Source organism: Myxocyprinus asiaticus, chromosome 42, assembly GCF_019703515.2.
Source record: "Myxocyprinus asiaticus isolate MX2 ecotype Aquarium Trade chromosome 42, UBuf_Myxa_2, whole genome shotgun sequence".
Lineage (NCBI taxonomy): Eukaryota > Metazoa > Chordata > Actinopteri > Cypriniformes > Catostomidae > Myxocyprinus > Myxocyprinus asiaticus.
The window spans coordinates 35,116,370-35,142,905 of NC_059385.1; the positions used below are offsets into that span (position 1 = coordinate 35,116,370).

Genomic DNA, 26,536 nt, shown 5'->3' on the forward strand with positions numbered 1-26,536 from the left:
TACACATAGCCTTCACATTTGTCTGCTAATAAAAGGCACACAAAACTACTGCGTATACGACCCAGTACGTAAAGGCCACCCATATTCCCATTCAGAAACATGGATGTCGGAATGATCTGAAGTTGAAATTAGTACTCTTTGCTGCCATGTAAATACTTATTTTCTTATATTAAATATTAAATGTAATAATATCTTCCAATTTATTTGTTATTATTATTATTTTTCTCCTTTTCTCCACAATTTGGTATGCCCAATTCCCAGTGCACCCTAGGTCCTCGTGGTGGCGTAATGACTTGCCCAATCCGGGTGGCAGAGGACGAATCTCAGTTGCCTCTGCATCTGAGACAGTCAATCTGCACATCTTATCATGTGGCTTGTTGAGTGCATTATTGCAGAGACGTAGCGCGTATGGAGGCTCATGCTATTCTCTGCGACATCCACATATAACTCACCACGTGCCCCACCGAGAGTGAAAAACACATTATAGTGACCACGAGGAGGTTAACCCAACGTGACTCTACCCACTCTAGCAACCGGGCCAATTGGTTGCTTAGGAGGCCTGACTGGAGTCACTCAGCATGTCCTGGATTCGAACTTGCGACTCCAAGTGTGGTAGTCAGCGTCTTTACTTGCTGAGCTACCCAGGCCCCCCTATTATTATTATTATTATTATTATTAATAATAATAATATTAATATATTTTTTTTTAATCCTTTGTTATTTACTGTTGTAGCTGTTATAATTCACTGGCATGAATGCTCATCTGTCTTGGATGCACCCTATGTTAAGTCTGTATATTCCCTGAACAACATCTTGCTTTGTTCATTTCACTGCAATATGTAAAAATCGATTCTTTCAATACTCTTTGATGATTGTTCATTTCAAAAACGCACTAAACACTGATGTCAATTTAAAATGCTTATTTAAAGCAATCAAACTATAGCTGCCTTAGACTAATTATTAGGACAAAACATGACTTGTAAGATCGGGACTGTCCCCGGTTTTAAAGTGACGTCTGGTCACCCAAAATGTGAACGCCATACCTGCACTTCATGGTATCACTTATAAATGAATAAAACAAGTTGTGTGGCACGAAGAAGGATAACTGTGAGAAGACATTTGGCATACAGAGCGAGGGATTAATCTTAATAACCATCTTAATAATATATATATGTGTGTGTATGTGTGTGTGTGTGTATCGCTCTTATCAATTGCTTCACGTGGCAATGGCTATCCTAATGCTGAATCGCATGAAGACGAAACCTGCATTCAGTGAACATTTTATGGTTATGTGTAGACACTGTGTCTGACTATTCGATGAGAGATACAGCTCAGCTGCAATAAACGTGGCAAGTTTTGGAAAATAAATGGTAAAGAATGTAATATTAACTGATACGAATTAATCTGAACAATTAAACTGCAGAGAACTTTTATTCTGTCTCACAGCACTGAGAAGACGACGGTGCAAGTTGACCAATCAGAAGAAAGGGGCGTTTCAGGTCCACCCATGTGTGCGAATTAAATATTTGAAGCCATATATTAGTGAAATCAAATAATCCAAACGCACAGTGTACCATGGCTATTTTTCCAATTTCCTATTTTTAACCTGAGAATTAAATTGAAATTTCGAAAAACAAGTAATTATTTGTTTTTTAATATTGGTTTTGTAAATGAATAATGAAATAAGTCGTTTTTTGTTTTTCAGATTTTTTATTCCTAATTGAATATGAAATGAATGAATGATACACGGCTTAAACTGACCAAGTCACTTGATTTCAACAAACGAAGCTTTGTTACATCGTGCTGTTTCTAAACTGTTTTGAAACGTTTCAAAATGTTTCGCGGTTACGCTAGGGGGCGCTGATCCCACGGTGAAACCCTGAACCAGTGTTAAATGTAGGCTGTAACTGATCTCAAGTCAGTTCAGCAATAACTTAGGTGTATGAAATCAGACAGATTCAAAGAAGAGTTGCTGATTTGAATTCAGTCATTTTCATTTCCCTGTTGATCACCTTGAGTTGTGTTCCCAAAGGAAAGAAAATCTAAATTTTGTGTTTGTGAGAAAGAAATTTAAGAGAGACAGATATTTTGTGACATTTAAAGAGATTTGTTTGTTTTACAAAAAAGTGAATCTGGAATTTCAACTATTGTACATGATAATGCGCGATATGTTCTTTTTTTTTTTTTCTTAGTATACCCAATTTTCTTAGGCCAGAAATGCTGCATAGAGTAGTGGTTAATGCACTTGATATATTCTTTTAAGCACTTGATGTGTCAGTTTGAGTCTCATACTGACTGAGTGAAACTTTTCAAATATTTATTGCACAATATTGTAAAAATTTATTTTCAAAATATTTGTTGTTTATACAAAACAAAGTGTTGTTTTAGAATAAAAAAAATATATTTTGTTTGGTATTTAAAATAATTTTAAAACAGTAATCATAAAAAGGCCAACTTATATAAGAAGGTCTACATATTCTGCATACTGTATATTCAGATCTGTTTATTCCAGGATATTGTAGACAACCATAAAAAATATGACAATTACAGCAGGGCAGTAAATTAATTTCAATGCATTTTGTCATTGTAGCTGCTTTTGACTTGAGTTTTGTCATTGCATTTACATGCCTGTGACCAGCAGATGTGCAGATGACCAGCGCTTCGAAACAGTGAATCATTTTCCGAAGCAATTGGTTCAGTTGACTTCGGAAAGCTTTATTTCTACAACCCCTAAGTGACAGTAAATGTTAGCATGCTAAATGAATGCTAGTGGGAAGCACTACTGAGTATAGTTTAGTGACTATGCTATGATTATCACAGCAATTGTGAGCAATTAATATAATGTGCCCTTTTCCATCCAAATATAATGATGGTCATTATGGCCAAATAGTTCAATTTTTGTTTCATCAGACCAGAGGACATTTCTCCAAAAAGTAAGATCTTTGTCTCCATGTGCATGGCCAGTTTTGGAGCAGTGGCTTCTTCCTTGCGGAGTAGCCTTTCAGGATGTGTCGATATAGGACTCATTTTACTGTGGATATAGATACTTGTCTACCTGTTTCCTCCAGCATCTTCACAAGGTCCTTTGCTGTTGTTCTGGGATTGATTTGCACTTTTCGCACCAAACTACATTCATCTCTAGGAGACAGAATGCGTCTCCATCCTGAGCAGTATGATGGCTGCGTGGTTCCATGGTGTTTATACTTGCGTACTATTGTTTGTGCAGACAAACGTGGTACATTCAGGCATTTAGAAATTGCTTCCAAGGATAAACCAGACTTGTGGAGGTCCACAATTTTGTGGTTTTGACTGTACCCTTCCCAGTCCACCAAATATTGAAGTGTCTGACCCCGGCGTTGAGAGTCCAGGAGCTTGTGTAACCGAAAGGCTTCTTCTCCTTCAATGAGGAATGGAAGGGGTCTCTGAGGGTCTTGAGAACCTTCCTCTCTCGAAGGTGCCGCAGGTTTGAGCAGGGACACATGAAATGTAGGGGAAATACGGTAGTTAGCAGGGAGCTGAAATTTAATGATACAGGGTTAATTTGATGGAGAATTTTGAAAGGGCCAACATACCTGAGACTTAGTTTCTTGCACGGGAGTCGTAGACGAAGATCTCGGGTTGATAGCCAGACCCATTGTCCAGGAGTATAGTTGGGACCTGGGCGGTGATGGAGATTGGTTTGTTCACTTTGTCGACGAATGGCATGTAGTAGGTGGACATGAGCTTGGTCCCAGATAGCTTCACTGCATTGCATCCAGTCGTCGACAGTGGGAACATCGGAAGGTTCCCCGGACCAGGGAAAGAGTAGTGGTTGAAACCCTAAAATGCATTTGAATGGTGTGGTTTCAGTAGCAGGTTTGAACAGAGAGTTCGGAGCATATTCAGCCCAGGGTAGGAAACGGTTCCAGTCATGTTGGTTGACTTGACAGTAGGCTCGGAGGAATTTACCCAACCTGGTTTAGTCGTTCGACTTGACCATTAGATTGAGGGTGACAACCAGAAGTTAGACTAACGCTGACGTTGAGTAATTTGGAGAATGCGGACCAGACTCGGGAGGTGAACTGGGGACAACGGTCGGAGACAGTGTCCTCAGGAAGGCCATAAAGGCGGAAGACGTAATGAAACAGGCTCTCTGAACATTCCATGGACGAAGAAAGTTTGGGCAGAGGGATGAATCTACAGGCTTTAGAGAATCGATCCACCACGGTTAGGATGGTAGTGAAACCCTGCAAGTTGGGTAGATCTGTGATGAAGTCCACTGCGATATGGGACCAAGGACATCGAGGGGCAGGAAGAGGCTGAAGGAGACCAGATGGGAGCTTTCAAAGAGATTTAGTGGTGGCACACACATTGCAGTTTTTAACATAGTCAACTACTTCAGTGGCTAGGTTCTCCCACCAAAACCGGTTTTGCACCAACCTGCATGTAGCTTGAGCGCCTGGATGTCCCGAGCAGGCCGAGTCATGAACCCACTGAAGAACCCTGTTCCATAAAGAACTGGGGACAAAGACTTTGTCAGGAGGGCAGCCAGCGGGAGTGGGTTCTTGATTCTGAGCTTGGGTAATATCAGCCATGATATCCCACTGTACGGGAGAAACAATAAGAGTAGGTGGGATGATGGAATTCTCAGGGTTGTTGTCACTGGAGGAATCATAAATGCGGGACAGAGCATCGGCCTTGGTGTTCTTAGACCCAGGTCGAAAGGTGATGGTGAAATCGAATCTGGAGAAGAAGAGAGACCATCGGGCTTGGCGAGGATATAGGTGCTTGGCCGATTGAATATAATCTAGGTTACAATGATCCGTAATCACCAGAAATGGATGGTGAGCTCCCTCTAGCCAGTGTCTCCACTCCTCGAAAGCCGTTTCCATGGCCAAGAGTTCTCGATTGCCGACATCGTAGTTTCTCTCGGCCGAAGATAACTTGCGTGAGTAGAATGCACAGGGATGGAATTTAACGGGAGATCCTTGTCGCTGGGAGAGTACCGCACCTACTCCAGAGTCAGAAGCATCTACTTCTAGCACAAAGGGTCGAGAGGGATCAGGATGGAGAATAGGGGCAGTAGTGAAACGATGCTTGAGATCATCAAAGGCTTGACGGGCGGAAGGTGTCCAGTTTAATTTTTGGGCTTTACCACAGAGCAGAGAGGTGAGTGGGGCAGCTATGGAGCTGAAACCTCGAATGAAACGTCAGTAGAATCTGGCAAAACCGAGAAAGCGTTGTAGTTCCTTAATAGACACCTGTAAGGGCCACTGCAGTACCACTTGTAATTTGGAAGAGTCCATGGCAACCCCCTCAGGGGAGATGATAAACTCCAGGAAGGAGATGGTGGACCTCACATTTCTCCACCTTGGTGTAAAGCTGATGTTGAATAAGACGGTTGAGTACCACTCTGACATGTTGAACGTGTTCATCGAGGGAAGACGAGAATATAAGAATGTCATCGATGTAGACTAGAACCCACTTGCCAATAATGTCACAGAAAATGTCGTTCACGAAGGCTTGGAAGACAGAAGGACTATTGGAAAGTCCGAAAGGTATCACCTGATATTCATAGTGGCCAGTGTGTGTAGAGAAGGCCGTTTTCCATTCATCCCCCTCCCGGATGCGGATCAAATTGTAGGCATTACGAAGATCCAGCTTAGTGTAGATTTTGGCATTTCTTAGGAAGGGGGTAGTGATACTTGATGGTGACAGAGTTCAGGCCTCGATTGTCAATGCATGGACAAAGACCCCCGTCCTTCTTTCCTACGAAGAAGAAAGCCGCCGAAGCTGGAGAGGTGGAGGGTCGAATGAAACCCCTTTCTAGGGATTCTGCGACGTATTCTTCCATAGTTTTAGTCTCTGGTTCAGATAAGGGGTAAATTCGTCTGCATGGAGGAAAGGAGCCTGGCAAAAAGTAAATAGCACAGTCACAGGAATGGTGAGGAGGAAGTTGGGTAGCTTTAGCTTTACTGAATGCCTCCCGGAGATCCGAATAACATTGTGGCAGGGTCGACATCTCCTTTTCTGGGAGAATAGTCGTGGTACATACCGGAGGGAGAGAGATGGGTTCAGGGAGGTTGAGGCAAGACTGGAAACGGGAGGTACTCCAACGAGTAATTTGTCCATCTCTCCAGGAAATCTCAGGGTTGTGAAGTCTCAGCCATGGTAAGCCAAGAACAATCGGGTTTTTTGGAGAGTGAGTGACCAGGAACTGAATTTCCTCATGATGAAAGAGTCCAACTTGGAGATGAATGGGTTGAGTTATCTGCTGAATCTTGCCGGAGCCCAGGGGTCATCCGTCTAGCGCTGCAACATGTAACAGAGGGACACAAGGGACAAAAGACAATCTTAGATTCGTGGCAAGGGCCAGGTTAATGAAATTACCAGCAGCCCCAGAATCTAAGATGGCTGACATCTGCTGTTCACTATTCTGAACATGCAATATGACAGACAATTGAAACTGATCAATATGAATCCAGTTAGAGAATCCTTCCTAGGGGGCGAGTAGGGCAGGCAGCCAGTAAATGTCCCGACTGTCTGCAGTAGATACAAAGTCTCTCTCTGAGACGGCGTTGTCGCTCTTTGGTGGTGAGGGAGGAACGACCCACTTGCATGGGCTTGTGAAGACTGGTAGCAGCGATGTCAGAAGGAATTGATTGTAGAGAGCTGACTGGACGACGGGCTTTGATCAGGTTGTCCAGGCGAATGGCGAGTTTGATGAATTCATCCAGAGATCTTCCCTCATCACAACATGCTAGTTCCGTTTGAAGGTCAGGGTTTAGTCCTTTACGGAACAACAGTTTTAACGTATCCTCCACCCACACAATTTGTGCTGCTTGAGTGCGGAATGATAAAGCAAATTCAGCGGCTGACATATTATTCTGCGTTAGACCCAACAGAAGTTCTCCATGGTCCTTACCACCCTCGGAGTGCTCAAAAACTTCCCGCAAGCGAGTTAGGAAGTGAGACAAAGAACCCTTTAAGATGTTTTCTTGACTCCAAACTGCCATAACCCAGTCTAGAGCTTTGCCTGACAGCAGTGATATAATGAAGGAAACACGAGCTTCATCGTTGGGATACATGTGAGGTAGTTGCGACAGAAAAAGTTCACATTGTAACAGAAATCCTCGACACTTACTGGGTGATCCGTCAAACTTCTCTGGAAGAGAGAGTCGAGGATTAACAACAGCCATAGAGGGCGTTGGGCTGCAGACAGAACTGCTAGTGGAAACCCCCTTCGGAGATACACATGGGTTGGGTTGCATGGATTTGAAGAGTTCTTCCGTGATAGATGTGAGCTTGCACAGCTGCTGATGGTGACTAGTCAGCATGGCTGCTTGCGCTGAAACAAGCTCGTGTAACTGTTGAAAAGCTGCTGGATCTAGGTTTGGCGAAGTCTTCTGTAGAAAAGACGCCGGGGCAGTAGTGTTCAGATCCATGTGCAGTTTAATAAGGCAAATAAATAGTAAAAACAAAGTAAAAAACAAAGAGCAAAAACAAAGGCAGGCAAGGGATCGGTACACAGATAGGCGGTCCAAAAAGGCAAACAAAGTAAGTCCGATAGGCAGAGGGGTAATCCAATAAACAGGCAGTAAATCCAAAACACTCACAAGAAGGCTGGGGAATTCGGAGAACAGGCAGGAATCAAACACAGGGTAATCAATGATGAATGAATTGTAGACTAGGCAAACAAGACTTTGTGTTGAATGCACGGAAACTGGGAACTTAAATAGATGGGGTTAAATGTGATAGAGGTGGAAGAGTAATCAGTCTGACTGGAGGAATATGGGAAATGTAGTTCGTGAAATGTTAAAACTCCGGTGATGGCGACCTCTGGCGGCATTTGGGGGAGATGGCAGGCGCTGCGGGTGGAACACCTGTCCTTATCGTAAGCTCACACTCTACTCTTCACCATAATGGTAACCCCAAAACTCCAACATAACAAACCTTCTAAATCTCAACACAACAAACATTGAACACAAGTATCCCTCTTTATTTTCAACTTGCACAAAAAATCTTAAAATAACATTTAACATTCTTAAAATAATTCACAAAATAATCGTAACATTTACTCTCCCTTTTGAGTCCCATGCAAAACATGCTGGAAATTAGAAATCCCCTGCCCAGATTTAGTTAACCAAACAAAAAATGTGTCCCAACACAGATGGATTGAAGTAAACTTTTATTTATTAAAACAAATAAAAAATGTAAGGGAGCATTCAGTAAACCTAATGATAGTGAATGTTTTTTTTTTGGGTGAGTGTGTTGAGTGCACCTATGTTACCCACTGATTGTGTTTTGTTAGGGAATGACAGCTCTTCACTGGGCATCCTTTCATAACCGACCAGAGCACGTGCAGGCTCTGCTGCAGAAGGGAGCCGATCCAACACTCATGGACAAAGACTTTAAGACAGCTCTGCACTGGGCTGTGCAGGTACCAATCTTGAAAGAACACACACTCCCTTACTCACTGCATGCTTACCCTGGCTGTTCTTATAAGCGGGCCTGACTTATGAATAGTGAACAATGTTTTGAATGCAAGTGAAAGACGGCATAACCAAAAGTGCTTCTACTTGAGAGTGACGCCAAAGCAAATGAATGACTGCCTGCTCTGTTGCGCTGAAATAACTGAATTGATACGAAAACGAGCAGTTAATATTAGCAAATTTATTTGAACATTGCATGTCCTGTTATCTTTTTTCCCCTGCTGTTAGCCCTGCTTACCGCACGGATTCATGCTGCTTTAACAATTTTATGAATCTATTGATTTATGAATGTGCATCATTTAGTAGTGTTATTTCTGTGTGTTTTTTCACTGTCTGGCAGAGTGGCAGTCGAATAATGTGTTCCCTCATTCTTGAGCATCATCTGGGCTCGTCTGTGATCAATTACGATGATGAGAACGGGAAGACATGCGTTCATATCGCTGCCGCTGCGGGATTCAGTGACATAATTTATGAACTGTCTCGCATTGCTGAGACCAATCTGCAGGCTCTAGATGTGGATGAGCGGTACAGTAGCATGCTGTGTGATATTTGAGTGGTTCATATTTCATATCACATTAGTTTTACAGGACATCTGGGTTCATATCAAGTGTTTCTGATTATCTTGTTTACCGGTCATAAGTACGGAAGTGGTAAAAGGCCATGCATTATTTTTTTTCCCTGTCTTGTTTTCTTGAGATCACCAAAAAATTAAGTCGTGATCACAACAGAACAAAAGTTGTTTTCTTGTGATCTCGACATAACAAAAACTTGTTTTCTCATGATAAGACTTAATTCTTTCATGAGAAAAAAACCATATCAATTTAATAACATCACAGCATATTCAGTCCCAGATTTTGGGATGGGAAATGAACAGGCTACAAGATTCTTTCCTTAAGATTTGACAGGTACTGTTCATGGACCATGTGTTTGTCAAGAATCAAGCCAACCCGATCTCATAAGAAGTTGTAATACTAGTATAAGATGGCCAAATTGTAAGAAATCATATGAGTTGCCTTGTCCAGAAAGGTACAACTTTTACTCCCATAGAGAACAATTTACGAACCAACGAATGATGTTATTACGATTTTTCCTAAGTTTAACCTAAGTCTTTTTAGCAAGTCTTTTCACTCAGTGGAACGCTCATCTTTGGAACGCTCATGGGGAGCTATTTTTCTAGGTAAAAAAAGCAGCAGGCCAGTGCAGCTCCTATCTACTTAAATGGGGAAAGACAGAAATCTCCTAAAGTTTGGTCAAAATTACGGTCAAAGAACATATTTAAAAAAAATAAAATAAAAATAAGTTGTGCTTCTTTACCTCAGATTAAGCTATAATAAAAAAAAAGAGTCCAGCTTGTATAGCTAATGCGCATCATCATGGATACTTGGTAAAAACATTTTAATGTGTTCTGCTGGGTTAATTTTTATATCTTGCATTCTGTAATGATGAGGGTCTGGCAAGTAGGATTTTAGAACCAAAATGCAGAACATTTATTAAGTTCAATGAAAACCATAAAAGGCAATACAAATGTGAACTGAGCAAAACAAATGTAAAACAAGGAAGGACTCACCAAACAATAAAGACATCAAATAATGCAAGACAAATAACAGGGAAAACATTAGGGCTATATATACACAGAACTAATTAACTAACTAATAGACAGAAAACAGGAACAGAAAACACACAACTGCAAAATAAGAGTTCTTTGAACAAACCTATCAAAATAAGAGTTCACACATAACACCATATATGTTACACTCACATTCATTATAATAGATGTGACATATCTCTGATAAATAGTCTCTGGTTTAACCCCTTACCAAAACCTAAAACTAACCATATAGTGTAACACCTTCACCAAACCTTTAACATTACCATGAATATCACTGTTGTGTACCACAGAAGAAAGAAAACATTGGGGTCTGGAATGAGACGAGGGAAGTGTATATGATTGGTTGTTCTAAATATCGTACCTTCTCATATGAGCCAAGTCATATGATATCTTACGATTTGCCATCTCTTACAATTTATTACGTGTTGTTATGAGAATCAGAGAATTAAAAGTTTTCACATTTTTCTGCAATTTGCAATGTTTATGGCAAAAAAGAGTACTTAAAATACATAGCTACTTTTGAATAGTCATCAATGGAGAAAAATGCTTCTTGCCCAGATAATGGTGTTCTGCAGTTACTGGAGTTAACCAGGCAAACCCTTACCCACTAGCTTTGCTCAAAAGCATAATACTGATCAGGACTGTTGATTTTAGTAACAGTTCAGTTCTACAGTTTTTATTATAATGATGTCATGTCCTTGATCGTTTATTTAACTTTTTTATTGAACAGCATAATGATCTCTCTTCTGCCAGGACTCCTCTTCACTGGGCTGCAGCTGCAGGTAAAGATGAATGTGTGCAGGTGTTGTTGGAGTTGGGAGTGGAGCCCAGCCCTCGAGATATTAATGAGAACACGCCACTCACATACGCCATGTACTGCGGTCATACGGCCTGCATCAAACTCCTCTCCACAGAAAACAGGTTGGTCGTTATGTTATTAATTGAAGATGATTTGTCATAAATAAAACCTCAGATAGCTCTTTCCACATTTAAGGTAAACTCTGGTCTAATTTAATCGTTTATTTTTCATTTCAAATTATATTATCAGCATAACAGTTGAAGTGAAAATTTGTGCAAAACCCGATGATTATTATATAATCATGATCCTGCATGTGAATGTTCTTATTTGATTACTGATCACGAAACTGTGTGGAATCTTAAATATTTCTTATATTATTAATGTATATTTTTCAAAATCACACAGAGGGGTAATCATAGCACGCAAGCAACAGTGAGAGAGAAGCAGGCTATTTTATTTATATTAAGTTTTCGCACCTGCATTCCAATCTACGTATTGATGTAATCCTTCCTCATGATCACACAGCGTGTTTTCATCAGCTGAATGGGAGGCTAAACACTATTAAAGTGTGACGAGATTCGCACTGCGCGTGCAAGCCATTCGCACATCACAAGCCGATCAACTATTTAGCCCTTTTCGGTGAATGGCACCTGCAAAATCCTAAAACTTTATTTCCAGGTTTAATTTAGATTTTGAATAGACTTGAAAAGATTTTTGTACCCCAAAATGTGGGTTTATGTTTTCTCTTTTAATCTTTTTAATGTAATTTTGAGTGTGACCATGGTTTAAGGAGGGTGTACCTGTATGCTGGGTTGGAAATCTCAAGGATTAATAGTTGTGTATTTCTTATTACATCATGTGTTGTTCTGAAAGCAGAAAGAAACAAGTGAAACACGGAATGTAGGCTGTTATCTGCACAGCCTTACCGCAGCAAAGCGGGCACGTTTACTCGCGCGATTAACCGGAAGTGAAGCTCTGCCGGCTCGTGATGCACGAATTGCTTGCACACACTGCACCAGTCTGTAGGGTATACTGCAGACTCGCCACATTTTAACTTTTTGTTTAGTCTCCCATTCAGCTCATGAAAACACGCTGCGTGATCATGAGGAAGGATTACATCAAGATGTAGATTGGAATGCAGGTGCGAATTGATATAAATAAAATAGTCTACACCTCTCTCGCCGTTGCTGGCGTGCCAGTGATTACCCCTCCGCATGCCAATGCTGGCACGCGTGCCAAAGGTTGCCGACCCCTGCTGTAGACAGTTATTGTAAGAAAAGTGATCAATGAAATATTTTCTTCAATTTATGGGAAATATGAGTTTATCCCAAAACAAATTTTTCTTTACATTTTTATGTTTATTTAGTGTTTATTTCCAGAAAATAACCAAAACACATAGATCAGGGTTATAAACTATATTCAAACACTTATCCCATATTTTGGTATGTGGGGTGCAAAAATGGCAAAACTCATATAAAATAAATGCAAAATAAACAGATAAACTACTGCATAAAACTTCAAGTCCTTTAGATGTGATGTGCTCAAATCACACATCACATATAGAGAAATGACTCCGGTAGAATACATGTACTCTATTTATAGATGTCTGTATATGGGTGATTCTTTAATTAGGGGAACATTTCTGCTTTTTAATTAGCTTCCCCTGTTTTTTTTAAGATTGTTGAATGGTTATATTTGCCAGAATTTCTCTATTTTGGGCTTGTCCCCTACCCAGAATTTTCTATTCCCCATCTATAAAACATTTACAAAAATTCTACTCTGCATTTCTACTCTACTTCATCATAGTCACTGCTCGAAGGAGCCGGTACACACCATTATGTAGTACCGGCATTGACGACAAAATTACATCGCAGTTCTGGCAACAACTCTTGTGTAATGGCAGCTCTTCTTTGATGGGGTGCTGTCACCCAGACAGTAAATAAATGCAAAATAAACATCTCATATAAGATGCAGTTTGACCGTGAGCACATTCCATTTAATGAAAAAGAAAAAAGATTTTATTTTCAAGTTCTATTTGTGGAAAGTGACAAATTTTAATCATTTAATTAAATAATTATGATTTTTTTCTTTCATTAAGGAACACTTCTTACAATTTAGACTTAAAAAAAAAATTGTTTGACCCTATTTATTTTATTTTTGTGATTCAATTTTTTTATTGTTTTATACAATAAACAAAGAAAAGCAAAACATATATACACAGAATCAACATTTAACCCCCACCACTAGCCCTCCCAATCCCCAACTCCACCCTGTCCCCCAACAAAAATTTCTGTGGTCACACATGAGTGTATACACAAAAAAAAATTATAATTATAATATTCACACACATTTATAACTGTACCTCTCTCTCCACTGCCCCTCCCCGAGAGCCCTCCAAGAATGCTAAATAGTTGCCCCATTTCCCAACAAACGCATCCAAGTTCCCCAGTCTTCTAGATGATACTTCCTCGAAAGCCGCCACCCTCCCCATCTCTGTGTTCCACTCCTGAAATGGGGGTGCTCCAGCCGACTTCCATCCCCTTAAAACGACTTGTCTGGCGATCATAACACTGGTTAGAACCAAATTTTTTGTGTTTATTCCCAAAATTGATGACCTCCCCATCGCCTAAAATACAGAGTCTGGGAATGAAAAAATGAAATTTGAGTGCCCAATACATCACACACAAAACTCTGAACATTCAACCAAAATTTTTGGAGCCCACACTCCCTCCTCCAATAACAAGTTTAAATCTTTCTCCCATAATCTCTTCAGAGAAGTTGAAGCTCCGTCCCCCAGACTCTGAATTAGCAGGGAGTAATACACTATACCTATAGAACTGAGATCTGGGAATCCCAAAATGTTGAACCAAATTTTCAAAAGATCTCAACACTCCACTCACATACAGGTCACCGAGTGTAGTAACCCCCCTCACAATCCACTCTGACCAGCAGAAAGGGGACTTATTAATACTTAATATATGGTTCAGCCATATGTTTGAGGCAACATTTAAATAAATGTCAGAATTAAACACTCTGGACACTTTAGTCCATACCGAGTGCAAATGCGAGATAACGGGGTGTAACTTAACTTCTCCGATTAGTTTGATAGAAAGGCTTTGCAATGGCAAAATAGGGGCAAGAACTTCCTATTCAATGCAAAACCAGGGAGGGGCTCTTTCAGGTGGAAGCGACCAATGAGCCAAATGTCTGAGATGAAATGGATAATAATAAAACAAAATCTTGGGTAGGCTTAGCCCACCTTTGTCAATCAGCCTATGTAACTTATTAAACCAAATTCATTATTTACCATTCCAAATGAAGGACTTCGCTATGCTATCAAATTGCTTGAAAGAAGAGAGGGGGACATCTACAGGGAGAGATTGTAACAGGTAGTTAAATTTTGGTTATTTTAATACCATTAACCTTCCCAATCATAGATAAATGTAATGAAGCCCACCTGCCCAAATCGCTTTTTTATCACCTTTTTGTTAAGGGGTCAAAATTAACTCTAACTAAATCAGACAATTTTGCTGGGAATAAAATGCCCAAATACTTAATGCCCTGTTTGGGCCACTGGAAGGTGCCCGGCTGGAAAGCCGTTACTGGGCAGTACACTGTAAGCCAAAGCTTCTGATTTAGACCAATTGACTCTGTATCCCGAGAACTTAGAAAAGGAATTAATAATTCTATGGAGACAAGGCATAGATCTAATGGGGTCAGAGATGAACAATAAAATATCAAATATCGGAGGGGTAATCACTGGCACGCCAGCAATGGTGAGAGAGGCGTAGACTATTTTATTTATATCAATTCACACCTGCATTCCAATCTACATCTTGATGTAATCCTTCCTCATGATCACGCAGCGTGTTTTCATGAGCCGAATGGGAGACTAAACAAAAAGTAAAAATGTGGCGAGTCTGCAGTATACCCAACAGACTCGTGCAGTGTGTGCAAGCAATTCATGCATCACGTGCCGGCAGAGCTTCACTTCTGGTTAATCGCACGAGTAAACGTGCAGATAACAGTTTCATTTATTTCTTTTTGCTTTCAGAACAACACATGATGTAATAAGGAAAACACCACTGTTAATCTGATCACCTCCCGCCACCACCCCTGGAAAATCATCTTCCCTTCTTATCACGGCTGCTAATGGTTCCAGGACAAGACAGAACAATAATGGGGAAAGAGAGCAACCCTGCCGGTTGCCCCTATCCAGAGTAAAATAATCTGAAATTAATCCATTTGTTTGTACCGCCGCTACCGGGTGTCTATAAAGTAGCTTAATCCAACCAATAAAAGTATTCCCGAACCCATACATTTCCAAAATATGAAAAAGATATTCCCACTCTACCCTATCAAACACCTTTACCATGTCAAGTGTGATGGCAGCGACCGGAGACTGATGATTCGCCACTGACCACATGATATTGATGAAACGCCTAATGTTATCAGAAGAGCTACGGCCCCAAATAAACCGCATCTGATCTATATGTATAAGAGATGTCATAACTTAATCAGTTATCCAAAATGTTTGACAATATTTTAACATCTAGCTGGATCAGGGAAATTGGACGGTAACTCTTACACTCGCTCGCAAGATAGAATTCTTTAAAGAATTATTAATATCAATGGCTGAGGTAAATATTTCACCACCAGCAGATTTCACTGAGGGAATGGTAGAAAAAGACTCTCTCTTTTTTTATATATCTAGCCAGAAGTTTTCCTGCCTTGTCCCCCTGAATAGCCAAAACTCCACCTTCCGCGACAAAATAGTATTATATCTGTATTTCAATTGGGTCAATTCTCTGAGGCCATCAGACGACATTCAGCGCTTCAGCTCTGCCTCAGCACTTTTAATATTCCCTTCCAACTCCACGAGTTCTCGTGCTTTGGATTTTTTGGTGAATGAGGCATACTGTATGATCCAGCCCCTAAGAACCGCCTTAAGTGCCTCCCAAGCCACGCCAACAGAGGATACTGAGGACCAGTTGGTCTCCATATAAACACTGATTTCAGTCTTTAACATTTGTTGAAATTCAGGATTTTGCAAAAGGGATTCATTAAGGCATCAACTATATGATTTCTTTTTCTCCATATGTGGCAACACCTCTAAACTCACCAGGGAGTGATCTGAGACTAAAATGTTTCCAATTGAGCTATCAACAACAGATAAAATGAGGGACTTAGATATAAAAAAAAAAAATCTATTCTAGAGTAAATCTAATGGACTGATGTAAAAAATGTATAGTCCCTACCAGATGGGTTCAAAAGTCTCCAAATATCTGTAAGACCAATATTTTTACACATCCTGTGAATGTTGCTCTAGGGAGCTTACACACTTTTGCTTCAATATGATCAAGGACTGAGTCCATCAAAAGATTGAAGTCTCCTCCCAATATTATATCACGAGGGGTGCCAGTGGCATGCAACATCCCTTCAACATCTTTAAAAAAGCCCTGATCATCAATGTTAAGTGCATAAATATTAGCCAAAATAAACTGAATTTCTGCTAAAACAATAATGACTATTCCTAATTTATCTTTAATCTGTTTGAGATATTTTAATTGTAGATGTTCACTTATCAGTGTGTAATGACTCCCCTGCTCTTACTTGAGCCAGCACTAAAGAAAACATGTCCACCTCAAATCTTCCCAAATTTTTCAGTTTCCTGCGGGGAAAGATGTGTTTCTTGAAGAAACATTATATCATATTTCTTACGCTTATGAAGATAAATAACCTTCCTTCTTTTTATGGGGTGCCCCAACCCATTCACATTCCACGTGGAGAGAAACAATCCACTCATATTAACATCTGACATTTTGACATATTAGAAAAAATAGACTGTGTGTCAAAAACAAAATTATAAAGACCACATTCCAACATTAGTGCAACAGTCAAACCCCAAACTTCCCCCTGAACCAAAGAAATAGAAAAAAGAAATATGTGCGCATTAAACCTGCACGTCCATCCCCCCAAACTCAAACAGTCCATGTACACCTACGAGAGCCCCCATGACAACTTTGCCGTCGGATTGCTCAAGTCCGGTTTTTCTATAAAAATTTTGTGAGACAGAATTACACAACAAGATATAATCTATAAAACAAACTCCAGCCAATAGGCAGAATAAACACAAAGAACGAGTAGATTCATCCACATAACTGTCCCGAAGGTGTGTTCCTCCACAAAATAAACTCCAGCCGCTAGGTGGAACCAGCACAAAAAAAAAAAAAAAGAATAAAGGCGCTCAGTTTCTTCGGACAGTCAAACGAATGTTCAGTGAGCCGGCCCATTTGGTTGCTACATGAGTGGAACAAATGACCTAATCACTCCAATGACCTGCAAGAAATACTCCACAAAACAAACTCCAGCCGCTAGGTGGAACCAGCACAAAAAGAAACAAAAAAGGTGCTCAGTTTCCTCAGACAGTCAAGTGAATGTTCAGAGAGTCTGTCCACTCGGCTGCAACATGAGTACCACAAAATAACTTACTCAATTGACATCTATTCTCAATTTGGCCGGGAACATCAGTGCAAAAGAGACCTTCAGTTGATGTAAAAGTTTCTTGCATTTCTTGAATTAATCACGTTTCTCTCTTGTTGAATTTGGCAAGTCTAGGAACAAGAAAATGCTGTGGTTCTTCCAAGAAAGCCTTCCTTTATTCCTTGCCTCGCGTAACACGAGATCTGTATCGGATGATCTCAGAAATTTGGCCAGAATTGATCAGGCCTGTCTCTCTCAGCGGATCGCCGAGCCAGAACCCTGTGAGCTCACTCGATTTCCAGCTTATGGCCTGTTATGTCGAGCAGACTCGGAAAGAGCCCGTCCAGGAATTTCACCATATCCTGACCCTTTTTGGCCTCAGGAATTCCAACAATTCAGACGTTATTCCGCCGGCTACGGTTCTCCAAGTCCTCCAACTTCTCCCAGACACGTTCTAAATCCACCTTGGTCACTAGCGGATTAGCAGATAATTCCCTCTCCAATGACTCCAGATAATTGATCCGTTTCTCGACATCCCCCACTCTTGTAACCACCTCAGTGAATTTCGTCTCCATGGCAGTGATCGATCAATGTATTACAGCAAGATCCTACAAGTCAGCATTGCCAACATGTTCAACATTTCTTGCCGAATGTCTCCAGAGCCCGAGGATTTTGAATTATTTGACATATTGTCCTCCTAGAACAGTTATGGAACAGAGTGTATCGAATCTCACTGGTTTATGACATTAATAGTGTTAAAACTAGCAAAGTGCGCAGAGCTCGCCGTTCACACGTCCGAACCTCACGTGGCGTCACTGACATTCCCAATTTAGACTTTTTTTTAAACAAATATCCATCCACTCAACATTTACATTTACTAATGCTTAAGCTTTGGATAACCAATATTTGAATTCTTCCCACTCTTTAGAATTGTTTGGTTATTACTGATATTGTACTGCAGCAATCAACTTCACCGCTTGCTTCTAATAAAATATGTAGCATTAATACAATGCCACGAAAATAGATTACATTAATTTTGTACTATACTATTGATGTTTACAATGCAGGAGGGTGAATCTCAACAAAACCTGTCAAGAACATGTCAAGAACCCAGGTCATAATTCACCCCAAAATCAAAAGGAAATATTTTTATTTTTTTTTCTTAAAGCTTAAGTGTGTAACTTCGGGTAACACTTAAGCATCACCAAAAGGAATTGCAAAAATATACAGTATATATATTTTTCCTAACAGCTTTATTAATATACATTTCATCTGCGATTGGTTGATCTAACTGATAGTCCTGCCCCAACTCATGCCATTGTTGGATCCAGTGTTGTTGTGTTAGAGCCACAGTGTTTACACTTTTCGGGGAAATCAACCCACAGATGGTTTACTTATAATTGTTTCTGTGTAATAAGTTGGAATAGAAGAAAGCGTTTGAAAAAGAATTACACATATCTGCTTTAAAAGAAAGAAATCAAATTTTAAGTACTGTAATGAAGGAAAAATTATTATATCTTATTTTACTTAAATGTAAAATATATATTATGGTAGTAGTTACTGTACTGTCTTTTATTTTTGCTGATTTTAATAAAAACAATCATTATTACTGTGACTTTTTAATGTAAAACAATCAAAATTACTTTATTACATTAATGGCAATCACCATTGAGAATAATGAGAATTATACACATTACAGAATTTACTTAAAAGTTAAATGTCCAAGCCTATTACAGTAATGAGAATTTTGGGGAAATGTGCCTAATTGTCATGGACATTTTAGGATAATTTTAACTGTCCTGATAACAGGCTTTGTTTTATTTGTACTTATTTATTATAATTTAATAAAATTATACAATTATTTATCTAAAAAATTGTATTGCCTTTTGGGTTTAAATATGGCTAAGACGTATTTTCATGAGGTTCATCTGTAAACTGTTCCCATGGAGTACATCTAAAAGTAAAGATGCTCATATTTCCACAGGTCTGAGTCAAGTAGACCATCGAACGCTCAAAACAGCGACTCTCCTTTACGCAAGGAGGGGAAATTTCGCATGCTGAACCACATCTTCTGCAAAAAGAAGAAAGAGCTGCACCCTTCACTGCAGACAGACTTGAGTCAAGAGAGCCAACTCAAACAGGAAACGTCCGGAGTGGACGACATCATTACACTGTTCGACTGTGTCGCTGAACTTGCCAAAGATGAGAGTGAAAACGACTCGACTGTCAGAAAACGAAATTATGAGTATGAGAAAGTCCACCTGGTAGAGGATACGTCCAGTAAGTTTTTCAAAAGTCTCCCACCTATACGCACACAGAGTCTTCCTCCAATCACGCTGGGCAAGACGTTGCTGGTGAACACACAAGCCCACAGAACTGCCTCAGTTCATGCGGTTGGACATTTAGTGCATAGGTCGCAGAAGAGCAAGAGTGAGCATGACCTGTTTGACAGTAAAACTAAGGCTCAAAAAGCTCTCGGACAGGCATGGAAGACTGAATCCAATCAAATACTGAGTCACAAGGCGTGGATCTCTGCTCCATCTGAACGTCTGCTTGATAAACTACTGCATGAAACTTCAAGTCCTTTAGATGTGCTGTGCTCAAATCACACACCATACATACAAAGAAATGACTCAGGTAGGATACATGCACTGTATCTACAGATATCTATATATGGGTGATTCTTAATTAGGGGAACATTTCTGCTCTTTAATTAGCTTCCCCTTATTTTTAAGATTGTTTTTTTTTTTTTTTTGTCATTAACAATTTTTATTGATTCCAAACTCAAATCAACACAAACAGCATATGAAAACACGGAATCAACTTTCATCAATTTTCAGACATAACACTGAACCCTCGACCAAAACTCTTGAATCTTAGTGCAGAACCAAAAAACTGGCATCGCCAGCAAGTAGGTGTGTCTTTAAGGCCAAGCCTATACAATCTAGAGGGAGTCCAATAAAAACAATGCAGAATCTTAAATTGAATGAGGCGCACCCTTGCATCCCTAGACATAGATTTTTAAAAATCCTACCCCATTCTTCATCCTCCAGTACTAAATTCAAGTCTCTCTCCCATAACTTCTTAAGAGATGTTAAAACCCTGTCCCCTAGACTCTGAATTAGCCAGGAATAGTACACTGAAGCCTCGTGACCCTTTACAAAAGCAGCAAGTACCATCTCAAGAGTGTCTGCCGCTTTAGGGGGCCGCGTACTACACCCAAAGGTGGTACAAAGTGGATGGCGCAGCTGTAAGTACCTGAAGAATTGAGATCTGGGAATTCAAAGGATCTCAATGCTCCATTTTCATACAGGTCACTGTAGCAGATCTCTTAGTTCAGGCAATGGAGGAGTCAGGAGACAACAAAGCAGGTTCAAGGTCAGTCCTTTTATTCTCTTTCTTAAACACACAATCGACAGTAACCGTTGATAACAAAGAAATCGTTTTTCAATAAATGAAAGCACTCTAACTTATCTCTGTTCGGGGCTGTCGTGCTTTCTGGTCACTCTAGCTCTCTCTCTCTGATGCTCTGGCGTGCCTTCTTAAGCCTCCCTCCACCATCACTATAATGAGAGACAGGTGTTAGAGATAATTATGAACCAGGTGACGACCTTACCGCTCTCTCTCTCTCCTGCAGACCTATACATGACCACACCCCCCATGCCACATGCCCCCACCACTGATTCAGGCTGGGGCAACATCCGGCCTGTTGGCACGACTCTGTCCACTGGACCGGATCCGGAGCCCCCTTTTTAGTAAGGTCAGTCAGCGGGCTGGTGACATCAGAATAACTAGGCACAAACCTTCGGTAGTAGCCAGCCAGCCCCAAAAACTGCTTTACCCCCTTTTTGGTCTTGGGCGCCGGGCAGGCTGTGATCGCTGCAGTTTTGTCAACCTGTGGACGCACCTGCCTGTGACCCAAGTGGAACCCCAGATACCTAACTTCCACCCACCCAATTGCGCACTTCTTCGGTTTGGCCGTGAGTCCCGCCTGTCTCAGCGCTCTCAGGACCGACCTCAGATGTTGCATATGTCGCTGCCAATCATTACTGTAAATGATGATGTCATCTAGATTCGCAGCGGCATATGCCATGTGCGGTCTGAGGACCTTGTCCATAAGGCGCTGAAACGTGGCTGTGGCTCCGATCAAACCAAACGGAAGAGTCACAAATTAGTGTAATCCAAATGGCATGGAAAAAGCCATCTTTTCTCGGGACATTGGCGTTAAAGGGATCTGCCAGTAACCCTTCGTTAAGTCCAGCATCGAGTAAAATTGAGCCACGCCCAACCGATCGAGTAACTCGTCAATTTGTGGCATTGGATAAGCGTCAAATTTGGACACCGCGTTCACTTTCCGGTAGTCAACACAGAAGCGGATCGAGCCTTCGCAATTCAGTACCAAAACTACCGGGCTGGCCCAATCGCTGTGCTACTCTTGTATTACGCCCATTTCAAGCATTGCCTCTAATTCTTCCTGAACAATCTTTTTCTTGTGTTCAGGAAGACGATAGGGGTGGCTATGAACCACCACCCCGGGGGTGGTCTCAGTGTGGTGCTCTATGAGGTTCTGTACCCAGATTTCTCTCTCCCCCTTTATTTTGCAGACTGATGCATCTGACAAGGGGCTGGGTGCAGGTAGGGGTGAAAACACGTCTGCGAACCTGGAAGAGTGTTTCCCGACGGCTCTTTGGTACTAACAGCTGAGTTGTATTCTCTTTAGTTTGAGTATCCTGCATCACTCGATACAACCGCTCTTTAATAATAGAGAAGTACGGGTATGTGAGCGCAACACCAGGCTGGAGCTGTTGACCATCAGTTACATTCACTTGGTCGAAGGCGTGCTTGAGGGACTGGTCAAGCGACTGCTCCTGAGGGAAATCCCCCTCAGGGAAGCCCCTGAGAACGGGAATTCCCTCGTCTGCGTCATCCTGACACGGAGCTGATGTTAACGGCCCTGGCACTGCCGCACCAGCCATAGTATTGCACGTCACACCCCGCACCACTACTTTGCAGGACCCATCCACACATATTACCCTCAATAGATTTTTAAAACCGGGCCAATTGGTTCCAAGAATTAGTGGATGGGTGAGGCGGGGATTAACCATGGCCTCGACTCTATGCCTTTTTCCCCTGAATAGTATCTCAATGGTAACCACCAGATACCTGTGAATATCACCATGCACACACCTCACCCTCACCAGTTTATTTTTATCCAACGCCCCACCTTGCACCAAGGGTTGGTGGATCGAGGTTTGAGAACAACCTGTATCCACCAAAGCCTGATGTGTATCCCTTTTTACCCTTACCGGTATCCGATACGGCCCTGCCCGATTGGGGGCAGCCTGTGGAGCGTCGGGGATCCGGACCATTGTCCCCACCTCCATTACTGGACACTGCTCCTGGCTGTGTCCGGTTTCCCTGCAGCTCCAGTAGACCGGCCCAGGTCTTCCTTCCGCACTCGTGGGGGCAGTCTCGCCAACCTGGAGGGGATAGCGGAGAGAGACGGGGGGGTAGGAGAGACAGACAAGAGGAAGGATTCTCTGGACTGGGGGCGGGGTTTGGGAGGGCCTCCCCACCTCCGAGGAGCCGGAACTGGGTGGGAGTGAGGGGAACGGGGGGAGGGGACATGAGGCACAGGGAGTGGAGAGAGAGAAGAAGAGACTGCTTCGCCGCCTCCTGGGAACGCCGGCATGTAGTCCTCTGCCAGCTGGACGGCTCCCTCCAACGATGCCGGGCGGTGGCACTGGACCCACTCGGACATGCCTCGGGGGAGTTGGGAGATGAACTGCTCCAGTACCACCAGATCGACCACTTCCACAATGTTGCGGGTTCCCCCCACCAGCAGCCATTTCCGAACAGGTGGCCGACCTTCCCGAAGCTCAACAAGTGGAAGAGCTGCCAAATCTGCTCCGGGGTCTGACCGACCCATTGCTGGATGGCCTTCTTCAGGTGATTGTAATCCAGGAGGCTGGTGACAGGGAGTTGTTGTGCCAGCTGCGCCTCCCCGGAGAGCAGGGGCAACAGGCGGGCTGCCCACTAATTGGGAGGCCACCTCCAAACCTCCACAGTTTTCTCAAAGAGGTCGAGGAAGGCCTCCGGATCGTCATTTGGCCCCATTTTTGTAAGGGCCACCAGTGGGATGGGCTGCAGGGAGGTGGCAGCGCCAGCCCCCTCCCTGGTGATCAGGCTCCCCACTTGTGCCTGGAGCAGGACTTTGTTGAAGCGTTGTTCCTGCTCCCGGCGTACCTCTATGAGGGCATGGTGTTGGAACTACTGGATACTGGTGAGGGTCTTGAAGACTTCGCCCAGCGGTGAAGACTCCATAGCAACGTTCTCCTCCAAAGCCGGGTTCTCGGCACCACTGTAGCAGATCTCTTAGTTCAGGCAATGGAGGAGTCAGGAGACAATGAAGCAGGTACAAGGTCAGTCTTTTTATTCTCTTAAACAAACAATCAACGGTAACGGTCGATAACAAAGAAATCATTTATCAATAAATGAAAGCACTCTAACTAATAACCACTCTCTCGGTTCGGGGCTGTCATGCTTTCTCGTCACTCTCTCTCTCTCTCTGATGCTCTGGCGTGCCTTCTTAAGTCTCCCTCCGCCATCACTATAATGAGAGACAGTTGTTAGAGATAATTATGAACCAGGTGATGAGCCTTACCGCTCTCTCTCCCGCAGACTGACACGTGACCACGCCCCCCATGCCACACTCACCCAGCATAGCAACTCCCTTCTCAATCCATTCTGTCCAGCAGAAAGGGGACTTGATAATGCACAATTTAGGGTTTAACCAAATACTTGCGGCAACATTCTGGTAAATGTCAGAAATGAACACGCGGGAAACTTTTGTCCACACTAAATGCATGTGTGAGATAACGGGATGTGTCTTTACCTCTCTGGGCAGCTTGGTAGAAAGATATTGCAATGGCAAGATAGGGGCAAGGGGTGACGCCATGCGAAGGGCAGACGTGTGAGAGACAGCTCTGCGCACTTTGCTAATTTATTTTAATTATTTTCATGATATAATCCGGTGAAATTCGATACACCCAGTTACACATTTGAGGTAAACATGGCAAAGAATTCAAAATCCTTGGGCTCTGGAGACATTAAAAGACACTTATGGGTTCAAGATGAAAGCTCAGACAGGCCTGTGGACCGGGGACTCGATTTGGATGGCACGGCAAGAGAAGGAATCCAGCGTCAACTGTCAAACATGTCGGTGATGTTGCCGAAGGTACTTGCGGACTTGGAGGATCTCGCTGTAATACGTCGATCGATTACAGCGATGGAGAAAAAATTCTCTGAGTTAGTCACAAGAGTGACAGATGCTGAAAGACGTATCAATTACTTGGAGTCATAAGAAAGGGAATTAGCCGCTAATCCGCCCGTGACCAAAGTTGATTTGGAACGTGTTCTTGAAAAGCTTGAAGATCTTGAGAATAGAAGCCGCAGGAATAACATTCGAATTGTTGGAATTCCTGAGCATGTGGAGGGCAGAGATATGGTGAAATTCCTAGATGAGCTTTTCCCGAGTCTGCCTGACATAACAGACCACAAGCTAGAAATCGAGCGAACTCACAGATCTGCTGAGGGAGAAAGGCCCCAATCGATTCTGGCCACATTTTTGAGATCATCCAATAAAGATCTCGTGTTGCACCAGGCAATGAGCAAAGGAAAGCTTTCTTGGAAGAATTACAATATTTTCTTGTTCCCGGACTTTGCGAACTCGATGAGAGAATCGCGATCGGTTTAAGGAATGCAAGAAACTCTTACATCAGCGGAAGATCACTTTTGCTCTGATGTTTCCGGTCAGACTGAGAATAAACACCAAGGACGGCAGCAAAGTATTTACATGTCCCAATCAGGCAATGTCTTTTATTGAAACAATGGGTGAGTAACCATTGGGTGTTTTTCTTGTGAGTGTATTGACTCACTGTACATACTCTGGCTTTCGAAGGAAGCTGGGCACCATTTTTGTTTCTTTTTGTGTTGGCTCCGCCGAGCGGCTGGAGTTTGTTTTGTTTTGTGGATTAACACTTTTCCTTAAAGAAACTTTTGCATTGACGGAAGATCACTTTTACAATGAAGTTCCCAGGCAGATTGAGAATAGACACTACGGGTGACCGCAAAATATCTACATGCCCACACAAAGGATGTCTTTTATAAAGTTGGCGGACTGTGTAAATCATGGGATATACTTTTATGCGGCCTCCGAGTGAATTGAAACTTGACCATCCAAGGAACTGGGATGCATGTTTCGTTTCCTTTTGTGCTGGTTCCGCCTAGCGGTTGGAGCTTGTTTTGTTAATAACATTACTTCGAGACAGTTAAGGATGAATCTGTCAGTTCCTTGTGCTTATGCCTCCTGTTGGTTGGAGTATGATTTGTGGAGTAATTTCGTGGGGCATTGGAATGATTACGTCATCTGCTGCACTCATCAACTGGCTCACTGAATATTTGTTTGTCTGTCCGAGGAAAATGAACAGCTTTATATCGGCTGGAATTTGTTTTGTGAAGGAACACACCTTCGAGACAGTTCTGTGAATGAGTCTACACGTTCTTTGTGTTTATTCTGCCTATTGACTGGGGTTTGTTTTACAAAATATTTGATGTTATGTAATTTTGCATTACAAATTTGTGAGGCAAAATTGAGCAATCCGATGGCAAAGTTGTCGCGGGGGCTCTCGTAGGCGTACATGGACTCTTTGAGTTTAGAGGGATTGACACCGGTTGGCGCTTTCATGCGCGGGGTTAATGCGCACGTTTTTCTTTTTCTTTTTTTGTTCGGGGGAAGTTCGGGGTTTTATTGTATTAATGTTGAAATGTGGTCTTCATAATTTTGTTTTTGGCACACAATTTATTTTTTCTATTTATATCAAAATGTCAAATGTTAATATGAGTGTACTATCTCTCTCCACATGGAATGTGAATGGGTTGGGGCACCCCATAAAAAGAAGGAAGGTTATTTCTTTTCTTAAGCGTAAGAAATATGATATAGTGTTTCTTCAAGAAACGCATCTTTCTCCGCAGGAAGCTGAACATTTTGGGAAGATATGGGGTGGACGTGTTTTTTTTAGTGCTGGATCAAGTAAGAGCAAAGGAGTCATTATATTGGTAAATAAACATTTACAATTCAAGTGTCTCAAACAGTTTAATGATAAATTAGGAAGAG

At 41.9% G+C, this 26,536-nt stretch overlaps 1 protein-coding gene across 3 annotated transcripts in view; it reads left to right on the top strand.

Annotated features, from left to right (window-relative positions):
* LOC127432343 (ankyrin repeat domain-containing protein 55-like) overlaps positions 1-26,536 on the top strand; it is a 78,832-nt gene that overhangs the window by 44,148 nt on the left and 8,148 nt on the right. For all 3 annotated transcript variants that reach the window (XM_051683284.1, XM_051683285.1, XM_051683286.1), the window contains 4 exons: positions 8,290-8,418; positions 8,811-8,995; positions 10,833-11,000; positions 19,346-19,998. In XM_051683284.1, coding sequence (XP_051539244.1) covers positions 8,290-8,418; positions 8,811-8,995; positions 10,833-11,000; positions 19,346-19,998 — 1,135 coding nt within the window. The remainder of the gene's footprint in view (positions 1-8,289; positions 8,419-8,810; positions 8,996-10,832; positions 11,001-19,345; positions 19,999-26,536) is intronic.